This window comes from Salarias fasciatus, chromosome 7 (genome assembly GCF_902148845.1).
Source record: "Salarias fasciatus chromosome 7, fSalaFa1.1, whole genome shotgun sequence".
NCBI classification, from domain to species: Eukaryota; Metazoa; Chordata; class Actinopteri; order Blenniiformes; family Blenniidae; genus Salarias; species Salarias fasciatus.
Window position 1 is genome coordinate 29853778 of NC_043751.1, and position 24774 is coordinate 29878551.

Consider the following 24774-nt stretch of genomic DNA (forward strand, 5'->3'; position numbering starts at 1 on the left):
ATTATATGCAATATCCCACTAATACTGTTGATTTTCATGACCTTTAATGTTCAAAATAGGTGTAAAAGAAAAAAAAAGCCTTGAAATATATCAATTTATGTGCAATTAACCAAAACATTTCGAATGTTTTCATTTTAAAAAATTCTAAAGAGAATCACTTTTTTTTTTAGCTTGAATCCATTGCATGGTTATTTTTTGGAGAGGCACTTGAATAAAAGCAAACTTGACTTTTTTTTAAGATGTTTGCTTGTACTTGGTTTATTTCATCATGTGTGCACGTCCATCTTGTATCCTGCTTTATGCTACATGTAAAGTAGAAATATAAGAAAAGCAGTGATAAGACTTACCCTCTCTTTTTTACTGCATTCCTGTAAATTTAGAGAGGAGAGCGAGAGAGAGAGAGAGAGAGAGAGAGAGATGAGGAGAGAGAGAGAGAGAGAGAGAAAGAGCAATTAAATGGAATACACAAACATGTTATAATGTTAAGTGTGTGTGTAAGTGTGTGTTTGATCGTACAGCCGGACTGTTTCCACATCGTCTGTCCCGAGAGCTTCAGGGGGCTGGGGAACCACTTTCACCACCCAGTTGAACATCTGTTGACACACAAACCACACACACACACACACACACACACACACACACACACAAGTGAACCTCTTAAAAAGCTCTTCATCAAACATTGCTGATCTCACTGATGATAATGATGATAAATCCTCTCATTACAGCAGCCGCTCCATCCATCACACAGAGAGCCCTCAAACTCCAGCTAACGAGGCCTGATGAAACATATTTACCTGCATTATTTTTCACTTTTAAATAAGAAGCTTGTTTTATTCCAGCCCGAATCCCCTCCTTCTCCTCTTGTGTACTTTCCCCTCATTTTGAAACGGTCTTGTCACTTCTCATCAGAAACGCTCTGAGGAGATTTGACCTGTCAGTTTTAACTCAATTAACCCAAAGACGAAGCTCAAACCGGGGTCAAGTCGACCAAGCGCTCCAAACAAACAAGTCAAAAGTGAGAGAACGGCAGGAGGCCGGGGTCTGACCCTGTTCAGCCTGCGCTGGAGCGTAAGCTGATTTGCTGGGAGGGTTCGCAGTCGGTGGAGTTCAGTCAGATACTTCAGCTGAACACACAGAAATCTTTCCAGGAAAGGAAATATTCAAAAGGCCGTGCAGACTTCGCTCACATCGAGGCCTTCAGGGCGGGCAGAGGAGCCACTTGGCTCACTCAGTCTTCGATGTGCATCTTATTCTGTGCTGCAGTTTATCAGCTTGTTCATGTAATCCTCTTCAGAAAGCGGTCAAAGAGTCACCGAGTCTCAAAGACGTCCTGCAACTGCCTGTAACCACGGCGGCCGAGTCAAGGACGCCAGCAGGACAAGCGTCCCGACCGCCTCTCTTCCTACTGATCATGCTCCTCACATATTAGGAAGAAGTAAATCACTTTGCACGTTGCTGATTTCAGGCTCATATGTTAGGATGCTGGTGATGGAGGAATCTTTTTAACATTGTTATTCTGAAACCTTCCTCACAAATACAGCAGAGCTTTAGATAACCAATGACTCAAGTTAAAAATGCCTGGTTCCTCTTCACCTTCTTTTAATCTAAATTAAACTTTTAAAACTTGTCCAATAAGTTATTTTCTCGCCACACAGAATAAGAAAGTTTCATTTCCTTACCTGCGGTCTACAGGTGGTTCTGCATGCCGGTGGTGTCGAGCTCCAGAGTGCCGCACGGCCAGCGCAGATCTGCTGGGATTTCCACAGCGTCTGCCTGCGACTAACAGGATTAACCTGCAGCATCTGAAGGTCAAGGCACAATCCTGGACCGTGAGCAATCGCAGATTAACGGCAAAGAAACACATCCTCTGGACACCATCCCTAAAGCCTGCAAACTGTTCTCCCACCAGGGAAAACAACAGCAGGCGGATGGTTCCCAACACCGGGGAGCGAGGCAGAATGTAGGAAAGCGCTTTTTCTAAGCCAGTAAGGAGTGCGGGTGCCACCTCTGTCAGGAGAATTAAACATTAGAGTCTGAAAAGACACCTTTGTTTTGGTGGTAACAGTGAATCTACAGGACAGGAGCACTTTTCTTAACTTTCACCAAAACTTCCCACTTCCTTCCCCGTGAGATGCTTCCCGCTTCACTGCACCAGAGATGTACAGCAATTCATTTGTGCCTAAAATACAGTGGAAATTCCAATTTTAACTATTAAACATGAAAAAAAAAAATTTTTTTTTTTTCATTTCAAAGCTTCCAAAACGATAAACATAGAGGAAAACACTCAAGAAATTAACCTAACTAAAAAAAAGTTTTAGCTTTATCCGGCTGCAAGAACACAGTGCTGCATATTCTGTATGACTCAGCAGGTCATTTTTACATTATAATCAATAATACTTTATGTTCAGCACACTAAAGCTAAACCTCTGTGTGGCACAGTGGTGTAGTGGTTTGCACTCCCTTCACAGCCGGAATATTCTTGCTTGGAGTTGGACTTGGGAAGTTCACATGCACGGATCATCTCTCACAGTCTGTTTTTGATTGACCCTAAATGGCCTGTAGGGATGAGTCTGAACAGGAATAACCGGCTGATAGTTCAGGATATTAATTCAAATTGAGTTTAATTTAATTTGATTTAATGTTATTGTATTGCGGTTTTTATGCTCCTCATGCAGGAGAGGTCGAAGCCAGAGGCTGAGGATCCAAACTCTCCCTGCAGCGAGGGAAACAGAGATTATTGGAGATGAGGAAAGAGGTCTAAGGAGGAGAGAAATCCAGGAAGCGTGCCAGAGCGCGATTAACCAGGATTCAGGGTGAACCCTGTTCACCAAGCAACTGGTAAACAGGAAACAGAATGGGCCTTTTGGGGGGGGGGGGGGGGGGGGGAGGGGATGTGAACTTTCCGGTGGAGCTGAAACTGAATAACTGTGCAGAATTCAAATACAATGAAATGAATACAAGCTGCAGGAGCAGATGGTGAGAGAGCGGGAGCAGGTAGGAAGAGTCTGTTATCTCAGGGAAAAGACGCTCTTCCTCACCAGGCACGACAGCAGCGCAGATCAAGTCACTTTTCCCAAAGTCTGCTGTTGTATTTAAGAATGAGAAGCATTTCTGGTGCTGATGAGGCAGGAGGCAGCGGGTAGATCTCATTATCAGCTCAGTGCGGGATAATCTGAGCGAACAGGTCGATGGCACAGACCCTTGGCCCATGGCTGGAATATGGTCGCACCTCACTGGCCTCAATCCTAATTGAACATCTGTATGGGATCTGCTGAGGGGGGGCCTTTCGGAAAACACAAGAAAACAATGAAAACTGTGGAGTTGTGTCTGAAAAAAAGGGAAGGTCTGTCAAAAAAACAACGAGCTGAAAATGCTTTGATCAATCATTCATTCGATAAATGCTTCGGATTCAGAGATGTGAGACGGGAAGGAGGGAGCTGAGGAACGCGACACTCGGAGGACGGAACGGGGGAAAGACGAAAGAGAAAGCAGGCGCTGGGGTTAAAGCTGCAGTGGATGATCTGTGACGGAAGCTCATCCTGATTACCTCTGACACAAAGACCTGCTGGGAGGCGCTCGCGCTCACTGACACCCGGCAAAGACAATCACCAGCAGACCTTTTGTGCACTTCTAAGAACAAATGTGACATGCAAACAGGTACCGAACTAAGTCTCACACCTGTGGCCAGACAGCGATCACAAACAATTAATATAAGACGCACATGATGGCGTTTGGTTGGGAAACGAGTGCTGACAGAAAGCAGGAATTCCATCTGTTAGAGGAATACACTTGTGAGATTGTGTTGGAGAAATGGAAATGAAATTATGGCAATGCAAATGTGGTAAAAAAAAAGAAAAGAGTATGAGTAGTATAAGTAACTGTGTGGGGATTTGTAATTACGGACATGCAGTCCTTAAAACCACAGGGAGAACATGCAACTCTGTGAAAGGGCTAATGACTGCAGGAATAATACATACACAACGCAATAAATTATCAGCTTAATCACACACGACACGGCCCAAATCGTCATATTTCTGTCCGTTTTCACATCACTCAGTGCTTTATTCGGTTTGCAGTTGAAGATGTGTGAAAACGTTGTCGTCTCTGGACATCATGAGAAAACACACTCGCGCACACACTTCAAGGTAAATTAGAGTCAATAGTTTTACGTCAGATGTCTCTTTTTGGGCTGCAACCCCACACACACACACACACACACACACCACACACACACACACACCACACACGTTTATCATCACTGTGTGAGAAGCAGTGGAGCAGTGGTTAGCACTGGCCGAACTCTGTGGGTTCGAGGCCCGTCTGTGTGGAGTTTGCATTTTCTTCCCTTCTCCACTTTCCTCCTGCAGCCCAAAAAACATAGGTTCAAGGATCATTTGGGACTTTACATCCTGGCCTGTTGGTGTGAATATGTGTGTTTGACTTTTGCATCACATCACTGCACCTAATAAAGACACAGTTTTTCTTTTTTAAAGCACATCAAGTAGGATAAACAAATATTTTAGAGATTGAAGTGTGCAATACCCACTTCATTTTACACGATTATTTCATTTGAAGTTGTTAAATTTTGAATAAGATTCACATTTCACATTTTTTTGAGGCAATGATTCCCTCTTGTGGCTGAAAGTAGAATCAAATCAATGGCTCAAACTGCTTCAAATACAGCAGTTTGACAGACGTTTTTTCCCTACTTCCTGGTTCTTTAGTGGAATAAAAAGCTCAAAAACAACAAACCTGGATGAACAGATGAAGACAAGGTGTCTGAACTGATCACAGATCATACGGTAACTGGAATTCTGTGACGGAGAAGCATCTGGAGAAACACCGTCGCACATTTTTGAGAACATAAAAACACGCTGCAACTGACGGATTTGTTTTTGTTTCACTTGTGAGTTTTATTGTAAACCTTTAATGTACTCTACACAGGAGTGCACAGGCCTAACAGAACATGCCCTGCATGCATTGACATTGTCATATTAATCTACGGCTGTTTTAACACAAAAACAATCAATGTACAAAACTACAAATAATACCAAATCTAAAAAAAGAGACTGTAAAAAAACAACAACAACTTTCATTCATGCTATTAGTTTTTTTTTTTTTTTGCGTGTGTTTTTTTTTTTAAAGTTCTCCCGGTATTCACATGAAAAAAAAAGCATAAAGAAACACCACAGTTAATGATTGTGACATGTTGGTAGTGGCTTTAGACGAAGACGAAAACAGGAAGGAGAGAAAGACGGAAACAAAGGAAGATCCAACAGAAAAACACATGAAAGGACTCATCCTGCATCCATTAAGTTTTTCAAGCTTCAGCAGAACACAAAGACGCCGAGGAGAACAGAAACGAGGAGAAGATACAGCAAAAAAGAGAGAGAGAGAAAAAGAGAATCAAAGGAAGAAGAGTGAATACTAGCAGATAAAAACAAGAGGAGAAAAGGAGTTATTGGCTCAATCTGGGTCAGGAGGCGCAACGCCAGCACTGCCCCTCCTCAAAATCCTCCCAACCTTCCCTTTCTCCTTCCTTCCTTCCCTCGCTCCTCCCCTCCCTGGAAAGGAAATACAGACAGAGCCCTCCCCTCTCCCCTCCTCCAGCTCCCCCACTCCCACTTTCTTTCTCTCTCCTCACATCTCCTCTTTTCTCCTCACTCATGGCCACCATTTTTTTTTTTTTATAACCTTGCATTTTCCCCTCTCTCCCCCCTCCCTCTCTCCCTCCTCCTCCTCCTCTTCTTCTCATGCCTGACACTAAATCAGCAACATGTGGGTCTAATGGAAACCAGACCGGGCCCCGTCCCCTCCAGCCTGCAGGCTTCTCCCTTGTAGACTTAATTAGCCTCCAATCTGTTTATCTCCAGCGGGGAAACAGAAAGAGAGGAGCTGCAGAGAGACTGACAGCGCCGCTTCGTCTCTGACTCTCCACAGGTTGTAGGATTTGTAAAGAATACCACAACGCTTTTAGATTCTCTTTTCATATTAAAAAAAGGATGTGAATAAATCCCAGCTGTGGCAGCAGTCGTACCTCAGAACGGGGTTGTTCTTAGTGGGGGGAGCTGGAGCTGAGCGGAGTGTCCTGTCGGCCGTCAGTTCTCTCGTGAGCGTCTGCATGTACGAATAAACTGCAGAAACCGACACACGGCGCTTTCTGTGATCATGTGATGGTGGTGCGTATGTGTGTGTGTGTGAGGGAGAGAGAGCGGGCAGGCATAATGGGCTCGGTGGGGCTCGGGGGGAGTCGGGGGGGAGGCCGTGGACACGCAGCTGTCTGACATTCCTACGCCGGTCGGAGGACGAGCTTCGCCCGCTCGTATCCGAAGCGTTTAATAGGCACGAAGAGTTCTGCCCCAAAACACGGGAAGGCAAAGGAGCAACCTCAGCAAAACAAAGGGTCACCAAAACAGAAACAAAAGTGCAAATTTGCTCCTCTGAAAGGAAGGAAAACGTCAAAATTGGCCGATTGATCGTGAGTGTGTGTGTGTGTGTGTTGAAATGTGCATTACGTTGTGTGTATGTACAGTATGTGCTCCACTGCTCTGTCTGCATTCAAACCACAAAGAAATCGCTCCAATGTCTCCTCTGTTCGTTTGGCATGGATGGAAACGGGCACTCTTTCTTTTGCAGTGCACCAAAAAAAAAAAAAAAGAAAAAAAAAAAAGAAGTTTTTTCGTTGTCATAGATACGAACTGGGGCTTTTTTTTTTTCTTTTAAGCAACAGAGGTACTTTTTTCAGACATTGGAAGGCACAGAGATAGGCGCAGGAGGGGAAAAAAAAAAAAAACTTCTGGCGAAGCTGAGTTCAGCCCAGAGTGAAGGAAACTGTGGCTCCACAGGCGCCGACTCTGAGTATTTTTCATTATCACATGAGCAATAAAAACTCTCACAATGAATAAAAAGGGGGCCCAAAACGTTGAGGTAACTCATCATCGGCTTTCTGGAACTCGGAGAGTGGTTCCCTCCTCCGCCCTACACCCAGTCCTGCAGCGAGCGCTTGCAGTGCACCAGCGCCCGCGGCGTCTCTTTGTTCTGCAGAGTCCTGAGGATGGCGTAGATCAGCACCAGGATGCACAGGATGAGGACCAGGGGCACGGCCACCATGATCAGGGTCATGACCTTGGATCGTTGTCGGCCACCGTCACCACCACGTTCACCTCCTCGTCCTGCCCCCCGCCTCTCTCCGTGCCGTCCGGCCTCGCGGTTCCGCCTCCGTCCGACTCGGCGTCTTTCTCCCGTCCGCCGTCCGGCTCGCGGCTCCTGTCTTTGCCTCGGTCCGAGGGGTTGACGGGCTTGTCCTCCTGGTCCGGGCCGGGCTTCGGGTCGGGGACCCCCACGCAGCCCATGAAGTCCTTGAGGATGGAGCGGGGGTAGCCTTTATCCGCCTCCGCTTTGCGGTTGTCAAACCTCCAGTAATTAGTGCCTTTGTAGAAATAGGTGTAGGCTGGATAACAGGAGGACAGAACACATTTCACTCAGTCGGTTCAGCAAAAGGAAATCATCATGGAAATTAGCTCAGGAAGTCGGGCTAAGATCCACATATAAACGTGTAAAAGTCTTAATTATGATCATTTTCCAGTCACTTGCTATTTCGGTTAAATGTTTGGGATTTTTTTTCTCCAAGGAAACGTTGCTCCACCGCTTAATAAATGTGACGACTTAACTGGTTGATGTGCTTTTAGCACAAAGAATGGAAACTAAATCTGAAACCTGATCTCTGGAAAGTGGGTGAACAGTCCAAATCTATTCAACTTTGCACACCAGTTGGTGGAAAACTCACCACTTTACAGTTTATTCTAACAAGTGAGGAGTTTTCTGTGTGACTTTCTGTTAAATCAGTGGGGTGGCCAGGGGCCAATACGGTCTCATTTGAATGGTCTTAGTCAAATCAGTAAAATAACAGTATAACCAGATGATAAGGGAAACATCTCCAAATACTTCCTGTTCTTTTGTGTCTATTCGCTAAAATTTTATGTGAAATATCCTGAAAATATTCCATTTTCAATTGCATTGTGTGTCCTTAGAGATCAGTTTTACCTTTTTTTGATCATATTAGTACATCTGAATACTTTCAGTTTCATCTGGTTCTTTTACATCATATTGTTTCATAATTTCTCCGTCTCAGTTCCACTTGTCTTGTTTCCTTGCCCTCCTTTGTTTCCTCTTCCTTGATCGTCGAGCTACTTTTACACTGTTAACAGTGATCTAAGTGAGCCTGACGCTCGCCGTAGCTTTTTCTTAGCAGCTTTTCTCTCTTCTCTTGCAGAACTTCCTCATGAACTGAAACATTTGTCCAGACAGGGTAAATCAAAGTTCAGTTTTTATGCAAACAAATCGCAGACTCAGGAATGTTTCTTTGGGGAAACGTGAAGCTTTCTCACACTCCTGAAGCTTTTCATTCCCACGTTTTCATCCTTGTTTTTAGGGCCACCTCTGACACATTTAATCACTGCTCCAGATTGTTCCTAAATATCTACGTATTGATTATATGATGCATTGATTTCATTAGTTGTTGTCTGAACCGCACTTCATCCTCTTGCGGTGTGTTTCGGAGTGTGTTCGCGGCTCCTCGTGTGTAAACCGAGCTTCCTGCAGACGCACCGGCAGTTTGGGTGGAGATGAGATTCGCCGGCATTCGGAGCCGCTCTGCCACAAATCTAATTTCCAAAGGAAGGACGTTCCAACCCTCAAACCGAGAGCCCTCATTCCTCCCTCCCTCACATCCCCTCTCTGCTCCGTTTCCTCCAGTCTAACCAGTCCAACACATTTTCTCCCCGCTTCGTCTCTTAATGCGCCCGAGTTCACCTCTTCCCTCCCTTCACCTCGGCGCCTTCTCCATCTGCTGCCCCGTAATGTTTTCCTGCCTCCAACACCGGCAGCGTTGGCTGTTTGTTATGATTCCCATAAACCTCCACCCCCCCATAATAAAGGCTGTAAATGGTCCAAACTGAGGGCCTTATTTACCGCCATCATCGCTGAGGAAGGCTCCTTTGGGAGAGGGAGGGATCTGGCCCCATCTGCTGATTGGCTTGGGGAAGTCGCGGTCTGAAGTGCGGGTTTCTTCATTGAATCGCCAGTACCTACACACACACACACACACGCACAGCATGTTTTTGTACGACGATGATAACGTCACGGCGGTATCACGTCGCGCGAGGAGTCGTCAAACCTGTCGTCTGAGAAGAAGTAGGTGAAGCCGTTGGGCTCCCACCAGATGGCCGTGTCGATCTTGTGCGCGGGAACGCCTCGTCCGTACTCGTGCAGCGGCTGCGGGTATCCGGGCAGCACGTCCGCCTCCCTGAACACCCAGTATCGATCGTCTGCAGAGGGACGACATGCAATGCAAAGCTCATGAGAGAGGGGGAAAAATAAAAAGAAAGCCAGGGGCCGATGCAGAGGCCTCGATGGGCAGAACACATGGAGTATGTCCTGGCATTTCACGAGCTCCAGATGAAGAGCAGAAAGAACAGGCAGGGGTAGAAATGCTGGGCACGGCACACATTTTCCAAGGTTTCCTCCTGGAGCGGCAGCCAGGTTCTCCTCCAGCCGTAACCTCTGGACACACTTGCAGCCACTTTCCAGAGGATCTGCCAGGATGCTGCAGCCAGCAGATTCTACCGAACTGAACCCCGACGGCAGAGCGCGTGCTAACGAGCGTACGATTACTCCGAGAAGCCGTCCCGGCCCGCCGTTCGGTCCTCTTGGGTAAATGATTCTGACTTGATGTGGGCAACGTCTCTGCAGGTTTGGAGGCAAAGACTTTCCAGGAATGTTCGGAGGAGACGCAGGCGCTCATCAAACCGCTCAAGAATGCGGCCAAAGAAAACCTGCAGCAGCAGCTCCAGCACGACTCTGGGTCCGTGGCAGCTGTCTGCGATCAAAAGCTTAGAAAATCCTGAAAATGCATGACAAATCACGGCGAGGCCTCGCTGTGAAATGAAGGAGAGGGAAAAAAAAAAGCCCCTCAGCTGCTCACATCTGGGGCAGAAAGCGGCTGATGCAATCCTGAAAGCCTCTCATGAGGCCGTTCGGGACTCAGCTGGAGTGGAGTCGCTGTGAGGCCAGCAGCTCAGCAGACCCAGTGAACCCATAAACACACACACACACACACACACGTTAATACACACAAACACAATGCACTCTTTCTGTCTGTCGGCCGCATTGAGACGGTCCTAACGGCGAGTCACGAGGCCGGTGGGAGTCCTTCCTCCTGCTGGCGTTGTTCTACGAGAGCGAGTGTGTCAGATCCTCAGAGTTACGGCCGGCGGGAATTATCACCGCCTGCTAGTAGATCAGCTCGCGTTCAGGAGGAATGCTGAGACTGTTTGTTTTTCAGTCCTACTTTTGGAGTTTAGGGACCTTTTCCACCGGGGAGCGTCTGAACGTTTTCTCCCTAAAGGCCAGATGTGACGGGGGGGATTTGAACAATTAAACATGCACCCATGTATCTACTCAGTCATGCTTTTACTTTTTAAATAACATATGATTCAAAAAATGGAGCATTTTCTTATAGAACGTTGGTCCATTAACTAGACAGCAGCCCAATACCTTAAAAAAGACGAATTTGCCATCGTGGCGCTCGTAGGCGGCGTCGATGTCGTTGGGCAGACCGTGCCAGAAGACGGATATCGGCATGGGGTAGTTATCCAGAACCCGGTTCCTCCTCACCCTCCAAAACCAGCGGCCCTGCAGGATGGAGCAAAATAACAATGATACTGAATCCAGCAGATCCTTTCCTCACATCCCCTCGTTTCACCAGAAGGCTTTTGTGAAAGGAAAGAAAAAGTTAATTTAAGGATTTTCAAGTGAAGCATCAAAAACAAATTTTGTGCAGATGAGTGTAATGAAACAGCTTTAAAACAATTATGCAATAAATAAATATCGTAATATAGTTACAATAAAATATGTATTTTGCTGAGTTTGAACTATTCAATTTAAGGATAGACCAATTATCGGCCTGGCCGATGATATCGGCCGATAATTGGGCATTTTTCTAATAATCGGTATCGGCCTTTTTGTTCCACCAATAGCCAATAAAATAAATTTATTTAAAAATGTGCTCTTTCGATCATATATACAGCTGTCTCTCTCTCTCTCTCTCTCTCTGACTGAAGTCACTACTCTGGGCTGTGTAACAATGTCCCACCCACAGCTACATTTTTTATGGCAAAACGTTCATTTTCACTGCAAATGAATATCGGTTCGACACATCGGTTATCGGTTTCCATAAGTATGAATAATCGGCATTGGCATCGGCCATAAAAAAGCCATATCGGTCGATCCTTAATTTAATTAGCCTATATTATAGCATGTAGTTTCATTCATGTATTCTTCATGGTAATTCACTTTTATGTTTGAACGCGTATTTCAATGGCATATTTATTATCTGAGTGTGAAAAGAAGACATCAGAGAACAAAACTGCAAACAAAGAACTACATGAAATAAGTCACACTTCACCCTGCTGTATTTTTAAAGGCTATAATTTGAAACAGATTACATTTAAATCCTTTCTTTCACTATGTGTGCTTATAGTTTCCCCTCATATATTGGATTTTGAACGAAGGGCAGTATCAGTGACGTAGGACTCAAACAGGACCCGTGTGAACGTGATGGAGGCTGATCTGCAGCTGTGGAGCCAAGCGTTTGATTCCTCACCTTAAAAACAAACATCTCGCCCCGCAGCATGGTGACGGTGTCAAAGTGCCCGTGGCAGATGTCGGGGGCCTGGCTGTCGGGCACCTTGGGGGGCCGCGGAGCGGCGGGGGGTCTGGGTGGCGGCTGGGGCTGGGGGTGGGGCGGGGTGACGGGGTCCGGCTCAGCGGCGGCGGTGGTGGTGGAGGCGGGGAGGGGGGGGGGCGGCGTGGCGCCGGCAGTCGGGGCTGCTGTCCGGGGCTTCGGGGGGAGAGGAGGAGGTGGGCTCATCCTCCGGAGGAGGCGGGGAGGTCGGGGAGTCGGTGGGTGAGGCGTCAGTGACGAGAGGAGGGCCTGAGGAGGAAACAAAAATAAATAAATAAGTCAAAGGTTCGGAGCAAAAAAACTCCAACTGCAGGACGTGGCTCCAGCCTTTAATCTCTCTCCTCCGCCCAATCAAAGGAAATGAGATTTTCCATGATGTGCAGCAGGGTTCAGGCTCTAATGGCCGCCTGTCGCCGCGCTGCAGGTCCGTTGCTACGGGAGGAAAAAAAACACTCGGATACAGCCGGTTACGTAACGTGTGTGGACAGCTGAGAGGCTCGCCGGCTGATCCGGTTACAATCAGCCAGAAATACTGCAAAGGAATATATGAAGGTTAATGCCGGGCCCCGGCCCCAAACCCAGGACCCTGGGCCCCCAGGACCCCGGCCGCTGGGCCCCCAGCTATCAGGACGGGGGGGAATCCAACATCTGCAGAGTATTACCTTGTTGTGCAGTTTGTAGGACAGCAGCTAATCACGTCTCTCTTTATTTCCAAAGCTCAGGATTTTCCTTTGCGGCCTTCAGCAGCATCGCGGCAGCAGCAGCAGGGTTTCTGCGGTCACCTAATCTGATAATTGATTAATTCAGTTTTTTGGCTGCTGACTGGAGGAGGTTTATTTTTATCCCATTTTCCATATAAAATATTTCTTGAGTAATAACATTATGTTGCAGCTGTGGGAAGCGAAGCTCCTCCATCATGTATTTTAACACAGGAAAAGCAGATTTACTGCACAGTAGCAGCCACATCTGTTTTATTTATCACAATGGTTTCATTTTCTGTTTTATAGGTGGGGCATTTCAGAGGAATCGGAATTAAAGCTGTCAAATCCATGAACATTTTCGCTTAATGATGAACAACATGAGTCAAATCAAACATGGTTCAAATAACCTGTGAATAAAATACTGTAATATTTATTGAAAATTAGCTGGATTATGTGATCCTGACTGCATGTCTCCTGCGGTCCCAATGCCGATGTTTGATTCAGAATCATTCTTAATGTAATAAAATCATAAAAGAGGCATCAGTCGGCGGCGGTGATGTTACCTGAACATGACACTAATGCGCATTAGAGGCAGATATTCAAACTGATGGTTCTATTCACGTCTCAGCCTGCAGAGCCGCCACGGTGCACGTTCTACACTCTCACATCGATTCTCCGCGCTGTTCTGTTTTGTCTGCACCTGCTCCACGGGGAAACATCGGGCTTTTAGTCACTGAGTGCTTCACTATAATTAGCATCCAGCTGCTAATTTTGCCAGGCCGTCGTTCGATGCGGTCGAGGAAGTGAACGTTTGGGCAGCAGAAAAAAGAAAACAGTGGCCTGAGGGGGGAAAAAAAGGATCAATGGTGTCGGGGATACAAAACCAACATGAGCTGGTGGAAAAATGTGTTTCAATGAAAAATAACAGCAACCGTTCGACCCTCATGTTCACTGCTGCCTCAGACTCCATTTTTCTTTTACAAATTGACAGTTCTCCTTCATATTTCCACTAATTTAGAGCTTTCATGAAAACAAAATGCATGTGAATGTCCGCAACACAAAGCAGGAAAGAAGAAAAGCGGCGGACGTGTTGACAGAGAGGACTGCTCTCAGTTTCTGTTCAGCGTGAAGAAAGTCGGCGAGGACGGAAAGAAACTGGAGACAGAAAACTGCGAAGCTCTCCACCGCTTGTATAAAAATACCAATGAAAAGAAACTTAAATATTTATTTCTATCAAGTTTATGCTTCTTGAACGACCTTTCAGCGACCAAACTCTGTCCTGCATCCAATCGAAGGTTTTCTGTCTTTTTTTCACCTTCAGTCTGTTTATTAAAGCGATCTCTTGTGTAAAACATGGACCTCGAAGCGTTTTGCGGGAGGAAGACCTGATGAAGGATTTTCTCATTTGAAGTTTGCCAAACCTTCAGTTTACACTGGACTGGCTTCAAGCGGACGCGTATCGACGAGGGTGTGGAAAGATTTTGGGGTTTTCAGAGAGAAACTCGAACCGTGGACAGAATTCCAGAAAGTGAATGGGATTTTTCTGGTGTCATGTGACCGGGCCTCAACAACGGCCGGTAAACAAAGAAAACATGAACTCTGCTCAAAGTCCCGGCGTCGATGGAAATAAGCAGGAGAGAAAACGGCGAGAAGCGTAAACAGTGACTGTGATCGATCTGCGTCTCCACTCTGAGGGACGAACGAGCCTCGATTCAACACACACACACACACACACACACACGAAATGTCACAATGCCATCCATTCACAGAGGACAAGATGAGAGCGCTGTAACGGCATGCGAGGCATGCTGCTCCGACGCACAATACGCCGCTGTGCTGCTGCTGATGAAGATCCAGACGGAACATGGAAAACTGAAAATGACTCTGCAGGGACTTCAGACACGACAGTTTGGTTTAGTCGTTTTGCAGTCGGGGGCCCCGGGAAGATGTCTCTGTGAACTCCACAGGACAGCGGCCAGAAGACAATAAAAGTCCTGGAAAGAGTCTTCAGGAAGAGGTTGACGAGGCCAGAGAGAGTTTTTAAATACAGACGAAAATCTGACAACGTCTGCAAAATTCTCCTCAAGAAAAGACACAAAACGAAAGCCTGGTTTCACTTTTGTGTTGGAAATGAAAAACATTCTTTACTCCTCGAGCTGCTGAGTCAAGCCTGAGTTATCGCTCGTAGTGCTGTAAAGATCTGAGATAATAAACCGTAATATAAATCAATCAAATTCAATTCAATGAAGTTTTTTTTAAACTGGTATAAGGTAGAATTCCTCTTTTTCTGATGTTAAAGTGAACATATGATGCTAATCCAAACCCTCTACAATAATTTTCTTAAAATTCTAGAAGAGATGACTAAAATTACACCAACCTCAGCGTATAACACCTCATCTAATGATTAATTCTGTCTCTGCGAATCAGTGATGAAATGAGCCGATGGTTAAATATGACGAAAGGACAGAAACGTGCACAGGGCACTGCGGTGGGACGGTAGCATAATGAAATGAGGAGGATAATTTGGCTGAATCTGCCTCTTCTGAACTCATGCTGACACATGCAAATGTAAATATAACACCAAATATAACACCTCCCGCACACTCAGAACTGTTTGATCCATTCTGCAAACACTCCTCCAGCAAGTGATTAAAAGTGGCATAAATAAATGACCACAGTGGCTTGAAATCAATCATCAAACTGACACCTGTAGCCATTTGGATGAGCTTTGCCCCTCTGAGCCAGCTGGCTCCTCACCGTAGATGTACTGTATTCCCTGGACGTCGTCCTCGTGCAGCGTGAAGTTCTGAGTGTGTGTCCACTGGTAGAACGGCGCCATGGTGGCTGCCGGGTTGTCCGAGTGCTCCAGACCCAAGGCGTGGCCGAGCTCGTGCACGGCGACCAGGAACAGGTCGATCCCTGCAGGACGGGAAGGACACCGGCGCCGATCAAAGACTTCCTACTGTCACAAACATCCATCAAGTTCTGACGGAAACGGACAGAAACTCCAATAAATTGTATTTTTTAAGATATTGAGAGCATGAGGGGAGGTGAAGCTTCCAGACCTTTCGGGTTCTCGTTGTCCAGCGTCCACGGCTCGTCTGCGTCGAAGTGCGTGTCTCCTCCGATCCCGGGCCCGGGGTAGTAGGCGTGGGCCAGCGAGCCGCCCTCGCCGTCGAACAGCGACATGTCGCCGTGGAAACCGGAGGCGAACAGCAGCAGGATGTCGGCCAGGTCGGCCCGGCTGCCGTTGGCGCGGCTCTCGGCGGGCAGCTGGCGGAAGGTGAGGGGCGTGGCCCGCCGCCACACCTCGAAGGCCCTCCGGATGGCGCCGTGCGTCCGCTGCTCGCCCAGCGACGGCGGCAGGTTCTGGTTCACGATGCTGAGGGCAGGAGAGGAGTCGCGTCAGAGGATGAGTGTGACCCCACCAAACCCACACACACACACACACACACACACACACACACACACACACACACACACACCAGCTGCCTTTACCTGTAGGTGATGGTGTCCTTGTCCCATCGCTGCCCCGTCAGGGTGTAGCGCTTCCTCCTCGCTCCCTCCACCAGCTCCTCGGGGTTTCTGTCGGGAAGGCCACAGCGAGGGCGCTGCATGGCCCTGAGCAGTGCGCGCGCACACACACACACACACACAGACACACACACACACACACACACATCAAAAGTCACTTTAGGATTTCTATCTTTTTAAGCTCATCTCTGCATCTCGTCACTTTTCAGCACCAAAATCCTGAATCCGAATCCTCGTTTCTGCCACTTGGACCCCGCTGAAGAGATTTATTGAGCCTCCAGGATCAGATCTGAAAGCACTGTGACCTTTCCTTTGTGGTTTGGTGTCCCCGTGAAGACTTTCCTCTGCAGACACCATCAACTCAATTAGTTGTGCAACATGAGTAGAGCATTTGTAGCTCCAGTTTCTCCTACATCCTCACATCTAAATCAAGTTGGAACAGCTCTACTTCAGCACTAAAAGCTAATTCTAAAGGTTTGACGGATTAATCCGATTTTACATGAGTTTCCTTCTGTTTCTGAGCCTTTTGAATGACGCTAATCAAAAGGTTGATAACATGTTTTGCAGGTTTTCCTTGATGAAGTTCACAAAATTCTTCTCCTGAAGAGGAATCTTTGTGTTATCTTCATATCGAGTATAAATCATCATCTGCATTACAAAATGTATTTGTGGAAAAGAGGGTAAAACCATCTCTTTTGGCCGTGAAGGCTGCAGACTCGAGAGTTTGGCTGAAATGACAGAATAAAGTGGAGAAAGACTGAGAGTTAAAGCCTGAGATCAGTCAGGCATGAAGCCTATAAATACCTCCTCCAGCGCATCTGAACACACATCGGTTAATAACAGATCGGTTAATGAGTCCAGAAGTGCGGCACGGTGATTTATTTTTACCTCTGTGTGTCTGAGTTTTTCCTCTGTGCTTGAAGTTAAACCAGCCAACAAGATAAACTAAAGCAGGGAGAATAAGGTTCTGCTTTACCATTTTGGCTTTAAAACTTTAAATAGTCAAATAAGGCCAGAAACAAGCCAATAAATCAGGTAGAATTCCTCTAATAGTGAAATATGAAGAACATGAGCAATAAAAATTTGCAACTTCTGCTTTTTTGGATGTCTGAAAAATGCCTTGGCGAATCCAGCGGAAGGTCTGGAGACTTTCTACTGCTGGTAATTAACCGGAGGACTTCATGAAAGCAGGATTTCTGCAGAAAGTGATTCACAGGTTTGGTTTATGCCCGTGTTTGTTTGAAGAGGAGCTGGAAACGGAGGCGGCCGTCAGCACAGCTGCTGCTTTTATTTATGCTGAAAGGGGAATTTCATCACCTGGCTCCAGCAGCTCGGGATTAATCTTATAGATTTTGGTGCGATCTGTTTGTGTGCTCATCTAATTCAGCATGAGAGCGTTCAACAATGAATCAAGGCCACGGCTGAATGCGAGGATGTGACCCAGAGGCCTGGGGTGCTTTAATGGTCCAGAGGTGATACGAGCACAATGAAGCCGCCACTTTATCACAATGAAACACGACCGAGAGCTGGCACCGTGTCAGCGGCGGCGTTATTTTGGAAATATGGTCGGTTGAGGGGAAAATCCAGCTCCGAGACCAAATCCTTGTAGTACGGGGAAGTTTATTGCCCTGCAGTAACCAGAAACACGGCCTTCCCATCATTCCCACTAATGCCGACAAATGAAACACAAATCCCGGCGGTTAGCGGCCTCTAAACACACACAGCGCTGCGCCTCAACGAGGGAAATGTCCGGACGCCGCGGGGGAGCGCCGCTCTTACGTGACGGTGGCGGCGTCCATCTGGCCCGTCACCTCCAGCCCGTAGAAGCGCTGCATGTCGGCGATGGCCTTGGACAGAATCTGGGCCGACTGCATGGTGGACATCTGCCTGCTGGCCTGGGACAGGTAGCCGAACCGGCGGAGCCACACCTGCACGGGGAGCACAAAGTCACACACACACATACAGATGTCAGCGGTGTGTTTGAGAGCGACAGCTGTTTGTCATCTCCCTCCAGGAGCGGAGCACTGAGAATGAAAGCAGAGATACGGAGCAGATGGCTCGAATCAACACGGCATTCCTGCAGTGACGGGGTGAGGATGAGGAGAGGAGAGGCTGCAAACACACTAACCCAACAGAACTCAGCTGTGTGTCAGAGCAGCGGACACACACACACACACACACACACACACACACACACACACATCTCAGTCCGCTGACACATGCTGGACCCCCCCCACTTCACCCCCCCGGTTTGATTCTTGTGTTCTGACAGTGATATGGAGCGTGTGGAGCCACGTCGTCAGGAGAAACGCCAACAATGGCTGCACTCGCGAGGATCAGGCGAAGAAAAATAACGAGAGAAGCGAAGGGCAGGTCGCGTCACGCAGCTGGATCATGACCTGATGCTTTGATGTGCGTACAGTATGCACACACACGCACGCACGCACACACACACACACAGCAGGCCCATTTGCACAAGTAAAACAGTTAAATAAAAGAGGGCCGAGGCTCATAAATACCGTTTCACTGGAGCACACTGATGTTGCACAATGTCTCACATTTATCCTCATTACGAAATCAACACGTGCATTCTACACACAGCTTCAAAAAACGTCACATCAACTTGCATCGGATAAAGTTTTAGTTCTCTGTACTTTGAATGAGCTCGACTGGGAAAGATGCAAATCAACTTCACTGTGTTTTGTTTTTCTTTAAACCATTAATTCTACCATTATATCACAATACTTGACTTTACTGTCTCATGTTCACCTGATACTGTGCGGCTCCAGTGTAAACTGTTTACAGCAATATCAAAACACTGACTAAATATTGCAGCTGTGGTCAAAGCTAACTGATTAATTGATTAGTATTCCTATAAGATATTAATTATTCCTCTATCTGCAGATTCTGGAAAGTGAATATTTTCCTCTTTTTTTGTTTTTTGTGATTATAAACTTATAGTTTTTCCATTTTGAACAGTTTTTTTAAGCAAAACAAATCTGTTGCGGAACATTGCAAAGTGAAAAATACTGATTGATCAGAAAACAATGTTTATGACTTATAGTTCTTCGTTTCACTGCTACTAAATATTCATATGAAATCTGCACAAAAACTGATGAATGAAGGCAGGACACACCAAAAACTCTCTTATTTACAGTCACCAATGAGTCTGAAACACATGTTTTTGGAAAGTGGGAGGGATCCAGGAAACACACAGGTAGAACATGCAAACTGCATACAGCTTCTCTCCATACGGTCATAATGAAACCACTCCAGCACTGCGGTGTGCTCTGTCTTAACCTAACAAAAGAAAAAGCACGCTCTTGTTAGAGGATTCTGTTTATCCTTCCAGACAGCCCACTGAACATAAACCCTCAGAGGTTTGGGGCAAGAAGGTTACAAAAACAAAGGTCTGATCCCACAGCAGACAGCTCGCCACCACAGTGGGTCCCTGAGCATGACCTTTGACCCCCATTCGCTCCCTGGAGAACCATAATGTGGCCACAACGCATCCTAGAGACAGGATTAAATGCAAAATGGCTCAAAAGGTCGAACTTAATGCTGGATTTATTGATCCCACAGGGAAACATTACTGAAAGTGAGGAAAGGTCAAATACAAAACTTGTAGATGTAAATCATATATTCATATACTTTAATGTAACTATTCAAAAATATATAAAGATGTGCAATAAATTAGAATTATGTATGATTCCGGGTGCAAACAGAAGAGCTGTAAGTCTTTAGAGGTGTGTTCGTGTTGATATCAGGATCAATGCAGTCCTGATGGAGAACTGCTGAGTTTTGGAAACCAGACCAAAACCTCAGTCCCACCTGATGCTCCAGCTCTCTCTGCAGCTCGACTCTTCATGCAACGAGCTGCTTGAGCCACACAGAGCAGATGTCCTCCCTCAGCCTGGGGGTCTGTGCAGTAAGATGATAGAGACATGCCTGTACCTCTGCACTGAAGCCGTCCTCCTCCGGGACTCCTGCAGCTGGACTGCACTGGGCCACACTCAGCAAGACCGCGGTGAGGAGGATCTGGGTCCAGGGCTGGAGGGGGGCCATCCTCCTCTTCCTCTCTCCCAGACTGACGAAAAGTCAAAATATACAGTGATTCTGACGAAGGTGCCGAATAAACTTCCCCAGACGAGCAGTTTGTTGTGAGTCAAAAACTCCTGCAGAAGATCCGAGGAAACATCTCCGCAGCTCAAACCTCGACGGAACTCAAGGAACCAGCAAAAACCAGCAGGGAATCAGAGAGAGAGTCGGGTTCTGGGTGCCGGGCGGTCCAGTCCGAGCCGGGACAAAAGCCTCATGGCTCTGAGAGCCGCCGCTCCCGAGCAGACAGGAGAAGGAAGGCTGCAGAGAGCAGGAGTCCTCCCCCTCCTCCGTCCTCCGTCCTCCGTCCTCAGCCCCACGGCCTGCCGCTGCTGCAGAGGGAAACACGGGGAAAAGAAACTGGAAAAAAAACCCAAAAACTGTGGGATTAGTTCAAGTTCCTACAAAATATGCACTTTACTTATGTCCGCTGCCTTGTGTGTTTTTTTAATAAACTTGACCCACATCAGAGGATCTGGGAAAGGAAACGTTCCTGCGCCATCTGCTGGTCACGTCAGGAACTGCAGCTTGTTCACATGACTTCAGATTGAAACATCGGACTAGAAATATTTATAAATCCCAGAGGGATTTTATTATCTGCCATTTGTGTGTAGTTTTAAGGAATTTGCAAGTTTTTTTTTTGTCAACTCTCCCAGCTAGGATTTTCCCGAATGGTATGTATTTGTAGTCATACAGTATCTCTGTACAATTTCAGACCATGGTTGAAAACTTTAATTTACCGAGTGCTTCTCAATTTCTAAATGAAAAGTCTGATATGTATTATAATAGCAAATAATTAAATTTTTTCCCCATCAACAATTCCATCATCTTCACTACATTTGCTTACATAATAAATCATGAGATTAATTTGCTTTGAAACGTTTTTAATTGGATCGCCTGTTCATCACAGGCTAACGGAACTAATAAAACCTTTAGACACAAATACATTATACTTTAACTTAATGTAAGTGTGTGAAACAACCAAAGTCATTGGTACTCAGCTGAAATTGAAAATTGAAGGAACCGTCTTATCAACAGGCAAGCAGAAGACATTCAGCACACCGTTTTCATTTATCTCTTTAAGTCAAGTTTAGAGATTCAAACCTAAACTTGCTCCAGTCAGACTTCTACCCGGAGGAAGAAAGAGTGTGTAAACAGATTGGTTTGTTTTGTGGTTTTATTCATGCTGCCAACAGCAGCAGCACCATCATCACTGCTCCTCCGTTCGAGCGAGTCTCCTCCTGCCCGCTTTGGCCACAGTGATGAGGAGGAGGAGGAAGAGGCCCACCGTCCAGACCCCCGCGACGGGCAGCACCACCATCAGGATGCCTGCAGAGACATTCAGAGGTTAAAAAAAACGACAGAGTCTTCATGATCTGAGAGGGAAGGAGCAGAGCATCAGAAACATACTGGACGTGGGCCGTTCTGGCATCTCGATCCTGATTGGTCCATATGACAGGAGCCCCTTGCTGGGGTCCATCTGCAGCGCCTCTCTCTTACTGACGGAGTTGCAGTTCTGCTGAGGAAAAAAAGAAATCAAACCACAACAGGACGTACTGTATTTCAACTCCTTCTAAAGCCGTCTCCAGAGCGGCGTGAGGGCCGAGCGCTCACCGGGACGCAGGACTGGGCGTCGTCTCGCTCGCACAGCTGGACGGTGCAGTGCAGGTAGAGGTCATGAGGCTCGGCGAGGAAGCGGAACATGTCGAAGCTGAAGCGGACGGTGGAGTTTCCTCCGTTAACTCCAGAGATGAAGGACACCGTCGCGTCTTTCACACACCTGGGGACAGTAAAGACAAAAGGAAAAGTTAAAAAAAGGAGGGTGTGTGTGTGTGAAGTGTTTAACTCTCAGGATCTGAGCCATCCCGACCCGCTCTGGAGCAGCGTGTGAGTCGATCCCTCCGTGCTGTTGGGCTGAGCAGACTGTGTGGCCCAAACCTCGCTGACCTGCAGCAGGAAGAAGTCTGCAGGCTCGGTGACGCTCACCTCCACATACACCTGAAGAAGACGACACACACACACCGCTCGTCTGAGGACAGGTCCACTGGGTTCCCCTCAGAACCTGGACTCAGGGTTACAGAAACCGGCCCGACCTTGTCTCGGAGCTCGATGCTGGGCAAGCTGCTGTAGGCCCGAGCGAACGTCTTGTCTGTGTACAACAACATCTGGATGGTGGCGTCCAGTTCGTCGACGTGCATCACCGTCTCGCTGCCCGTTCACAGGAAGAAGAGCGGAGGGGGTTAAAAACAGGCGTCACTAAATCAACAGCCTCCAGTCCGGATCCGTTTCTTCCACTGTTCATCCATCAGGCTCATCCTGGTGGTTTTCTTCACCTGGAAAACGGAGCAATCGGAAAAGGCAGACTGACGCTTCGGACATACGGATAGAGGCATTTAAAGTCCATCTTGATGACTGGATCCCGGATGATGTTTCCGGAAACCCGAGGCTCTGACAGCAGACTCAGGGAGTAGGAGATGTGAGTCAGATTCTTCTGTAAGGAGAATAAAAAAAAAAAAAAAAACAACAGACGCGGCTTCAGAGACGCTTCAGTTTCCTGTCCACAGCAGACAAACCTCCTCCGGCGGTACCTGAATGGGTTTGCCGCCACACATCAGGTACTTGTCTTTGGACGTCCTGGACATGTAGTACGGCACGCCGGCGATGACCTCCCTCTGGGCGCGGCACGAGGCGTTGGGCAGGTGGATGGACGCCAGCGGCACGTTGTGGTAGACGAAGAACTCCTCCAGCACCCGGATGGTGATGTAGTCTTTACCGCACATCACCTTCATGTCTGCATCTGTGAGGGAAAACAGGCGAACGCCGGAGACCTGAGGACTCCTCGGAATCTTTTAAATCCAGTCAAACATGGACATGAATGAACAACGCTGATAAACAGTCCAGCTCTGTTACATTTAGCCGAGCATGAGGACTGTTCAGCATTTTTTACAGACAAATTTAGGGTCAAAATTTTGGGAAAAATGTGATTTAACAACTGATATATGCAGATGACTTTGTAATATCACACTGCATTCTCATTTCCCCCCTATGGCAGCTTAATTTGAGTCACAGTATTTGATATGGTCATATGACAGAAGGTTTGTAACACAAAAACCCTGTACTGTCTGGAAGAGGGCAGGGCCGAAAATAAAGCTGGAGTGGCAGATGCATCATGGGAAATGTGGGGTTAATTTCAAGCATTCATAACTAGATATGAACGCTCCAGTTAAATTCCTTAAGTGTAAGTAGGGAGAGCACATGGATTTTCTCCTGATCTCATCTCTACCAGCATTTTGTTTTCAGAAGATTTAAACTTAAAAAAAAATCCACGCCATTGACCGTTTATGCATTTATTTCAACTTTAAAGTTTTTGCATTTAGTGAAAAATAAAAGCCTCCAAATGTTAAAGAATATAATTCCAAACTAAATCAAACAAATATTGAAAGTGAAATCTGAGCACCACATTATATAGCAGGAAAAAAGGTCACTGCATTATTGAAAAAATCGAAGTAATTCCCAATTTTTTTTTTTTTTTTTACTTTTTTGCACAAATCAATCCATTTTCCTTCAATCTCCTGCAATATGAACAGTCAAAAAACGTTTTGGACGGAATGTAATAAACTTACTGTCTAAAGGTTTGTAGAAGGCATATTTAATTAGATATTAGAAATAATGTTAATTTTATTTGTGGGGGTGTTGCACCTGCAGTTTGAAATCCCATACGAAATCCCATTTTTAGGTAAACAGACGGCAGTGAAACAAAACAACAAAAAAAAAAAAACCCGATATAAAAACACCTACTTCTGTCACACTGGTCTCCATAATAGCCTCCTATACATCTGCAGCGCCTGCGGTCTTCAGACACAAGACACCTTGCGCGGTTAGTGCAAAGCTGCACACTGCACATTCCTGCAGAGCCACAGCACAGACAGCAGTGTGAGGAGATCTCACACACACACGCTCACACACACACGCACCACACACACACACACACAGTGACCTTCTGCTCCTTACCCTCCGCCCTGAAGTGCTCCAAGCCCAGGAAAAGAAGAAGGACCACGCTCAGCTGGTTTAGGAATAATCACATCTTCATTTTTATCAGTTTCTCCTGAAATCCTCAAACTAAACATTCATTCTGATCTTCAGCAGCGTCTGAAACACACCTACCTTCCATCCAGGTGGGACCATTCCTGTACAAACACAATAAACTGGTAAATATTGCTGTAAATCGTAATACATGCACGTGGGACCGCGTGCTCTGCTGTTGCGGGTTTTCAACACCTGCTGATCTCCAATTAAAGACACCTGCTGAGTTTCCCGTTTCCCCGCCGCACCTGAACGCACCACGTGGCGGTGCGTTCACGGTCCGGGCCTCGTTTATTCCAACACGGAGGATTCCTGCAGCCGAATAAAGGCTCAAATACAGCGAATATGAAACAGAGTAAAATGGAAAAGCCCCTTATAAGAAGTTTTTACTCCTTAATAGTAATTCTTAGCGTTGCTGAAATTATCAGTAAAAATATTGAAACAAAAAGACGAAAAAAAATCAAATAAGTAGCAACTGATTTTAAGCATTTTCTTGGGTAGAAGCTAAAACATAAAAGGTTCTTAAAAAGTATTTTAGTGCAAAAAAAAATTCTGTACTAATGATTGATAATACACTGATATAATAATTCAGAGAGAAACAAATGACAAACTCAT

The 24774-nt window shown here is 46.4% G+C and overlaps 2 protein-coding genes across 3 annotated transcripts; both read right to left on the minus strand.

The window, feature by feature from the left end:
* Positions 1-6945: 6945 nt before the first annotated feature.
* Positions 6946-20043, minus strand: LOC115391303 (matrix metalloproteinase-15). The gene is given in 12 exon segments (XM_075410424.1): positions 6946-7130; positions 7133-7450; positions 8971-9086; positions 9176-9328; positions 10556-10692; positions 11663-11879; positions 11881-11992; positions 15202-15363; positions 15510-15826; positions 15943-16065; positions 17758-17906; positions 19933-20043. Coding segments are annotated over 12 exon segments (2067 nt in total). The 3' UTR covers positions 6946-6978.
* Positions 20044-21247: 1204 nt separating this feature from the next.
* zpd (zona pellucida glycoprotein d) lies at positions 21248-24412 on the minus strand. 2 transcript variants are annotated; one of them, XM_030095468.1, is made up of 10 exons: positions 24241-24412; positions 24088-24139; positions 23875-23982; positions 22665-22873; positions 22410-22567; positions 22170-22284; positions 21947-22074; positions 21691-21856; positions 21487-21592; positions 21248-21405 (listed from the first exon to the last, which is right to left on the minus strand). In XM_030095468.1, the coding sequence occupies exons 1-10, from the start codon at positions 24310-24312 to the stop codon at positions 21287-21289; spliced, it is 1233 nt and encodes a 410-aa protein (XP_029951328.1). In that variant the 5' UTR covers positions 24313-24412; the 3' UTR covers positions 21248-21286. The 2 variants fall into 2 exon arrangements, with proteins under 2 accessions (XP_029951328.1, XP_029951329.1); XM_030095469.1 differs by having other exon boundaries at positions 24088-24160.
* Positions 24413-24774: the final 362 nt, after the last annotated feature.

Excerpts from the sequence above, each read along its gene's own strand:
- zpd (XM_030095468.1), bottom strand. The coding sequence starts at position 24,312 with ATGTATTACGATTTACAGCAATATTTACCAGTTTATTGTGTTTGTACA. Across the intron at positions 22,568-22,664 it reads GTGGCGGCAAACCCATTCAG|AAGAATCTGACTCACATCTC; the intron begins GTACCGCCGGAG and ends TTCTCCTTACAG. Across the intron at positions 21,593-21,690 it reads ACGCCCAGTCCTGCGTCCCG|AACTGCAACTCCGTCAGTAA; the intron begins GTGAGCGCTCGG and ends TTTCCTCAGCAG.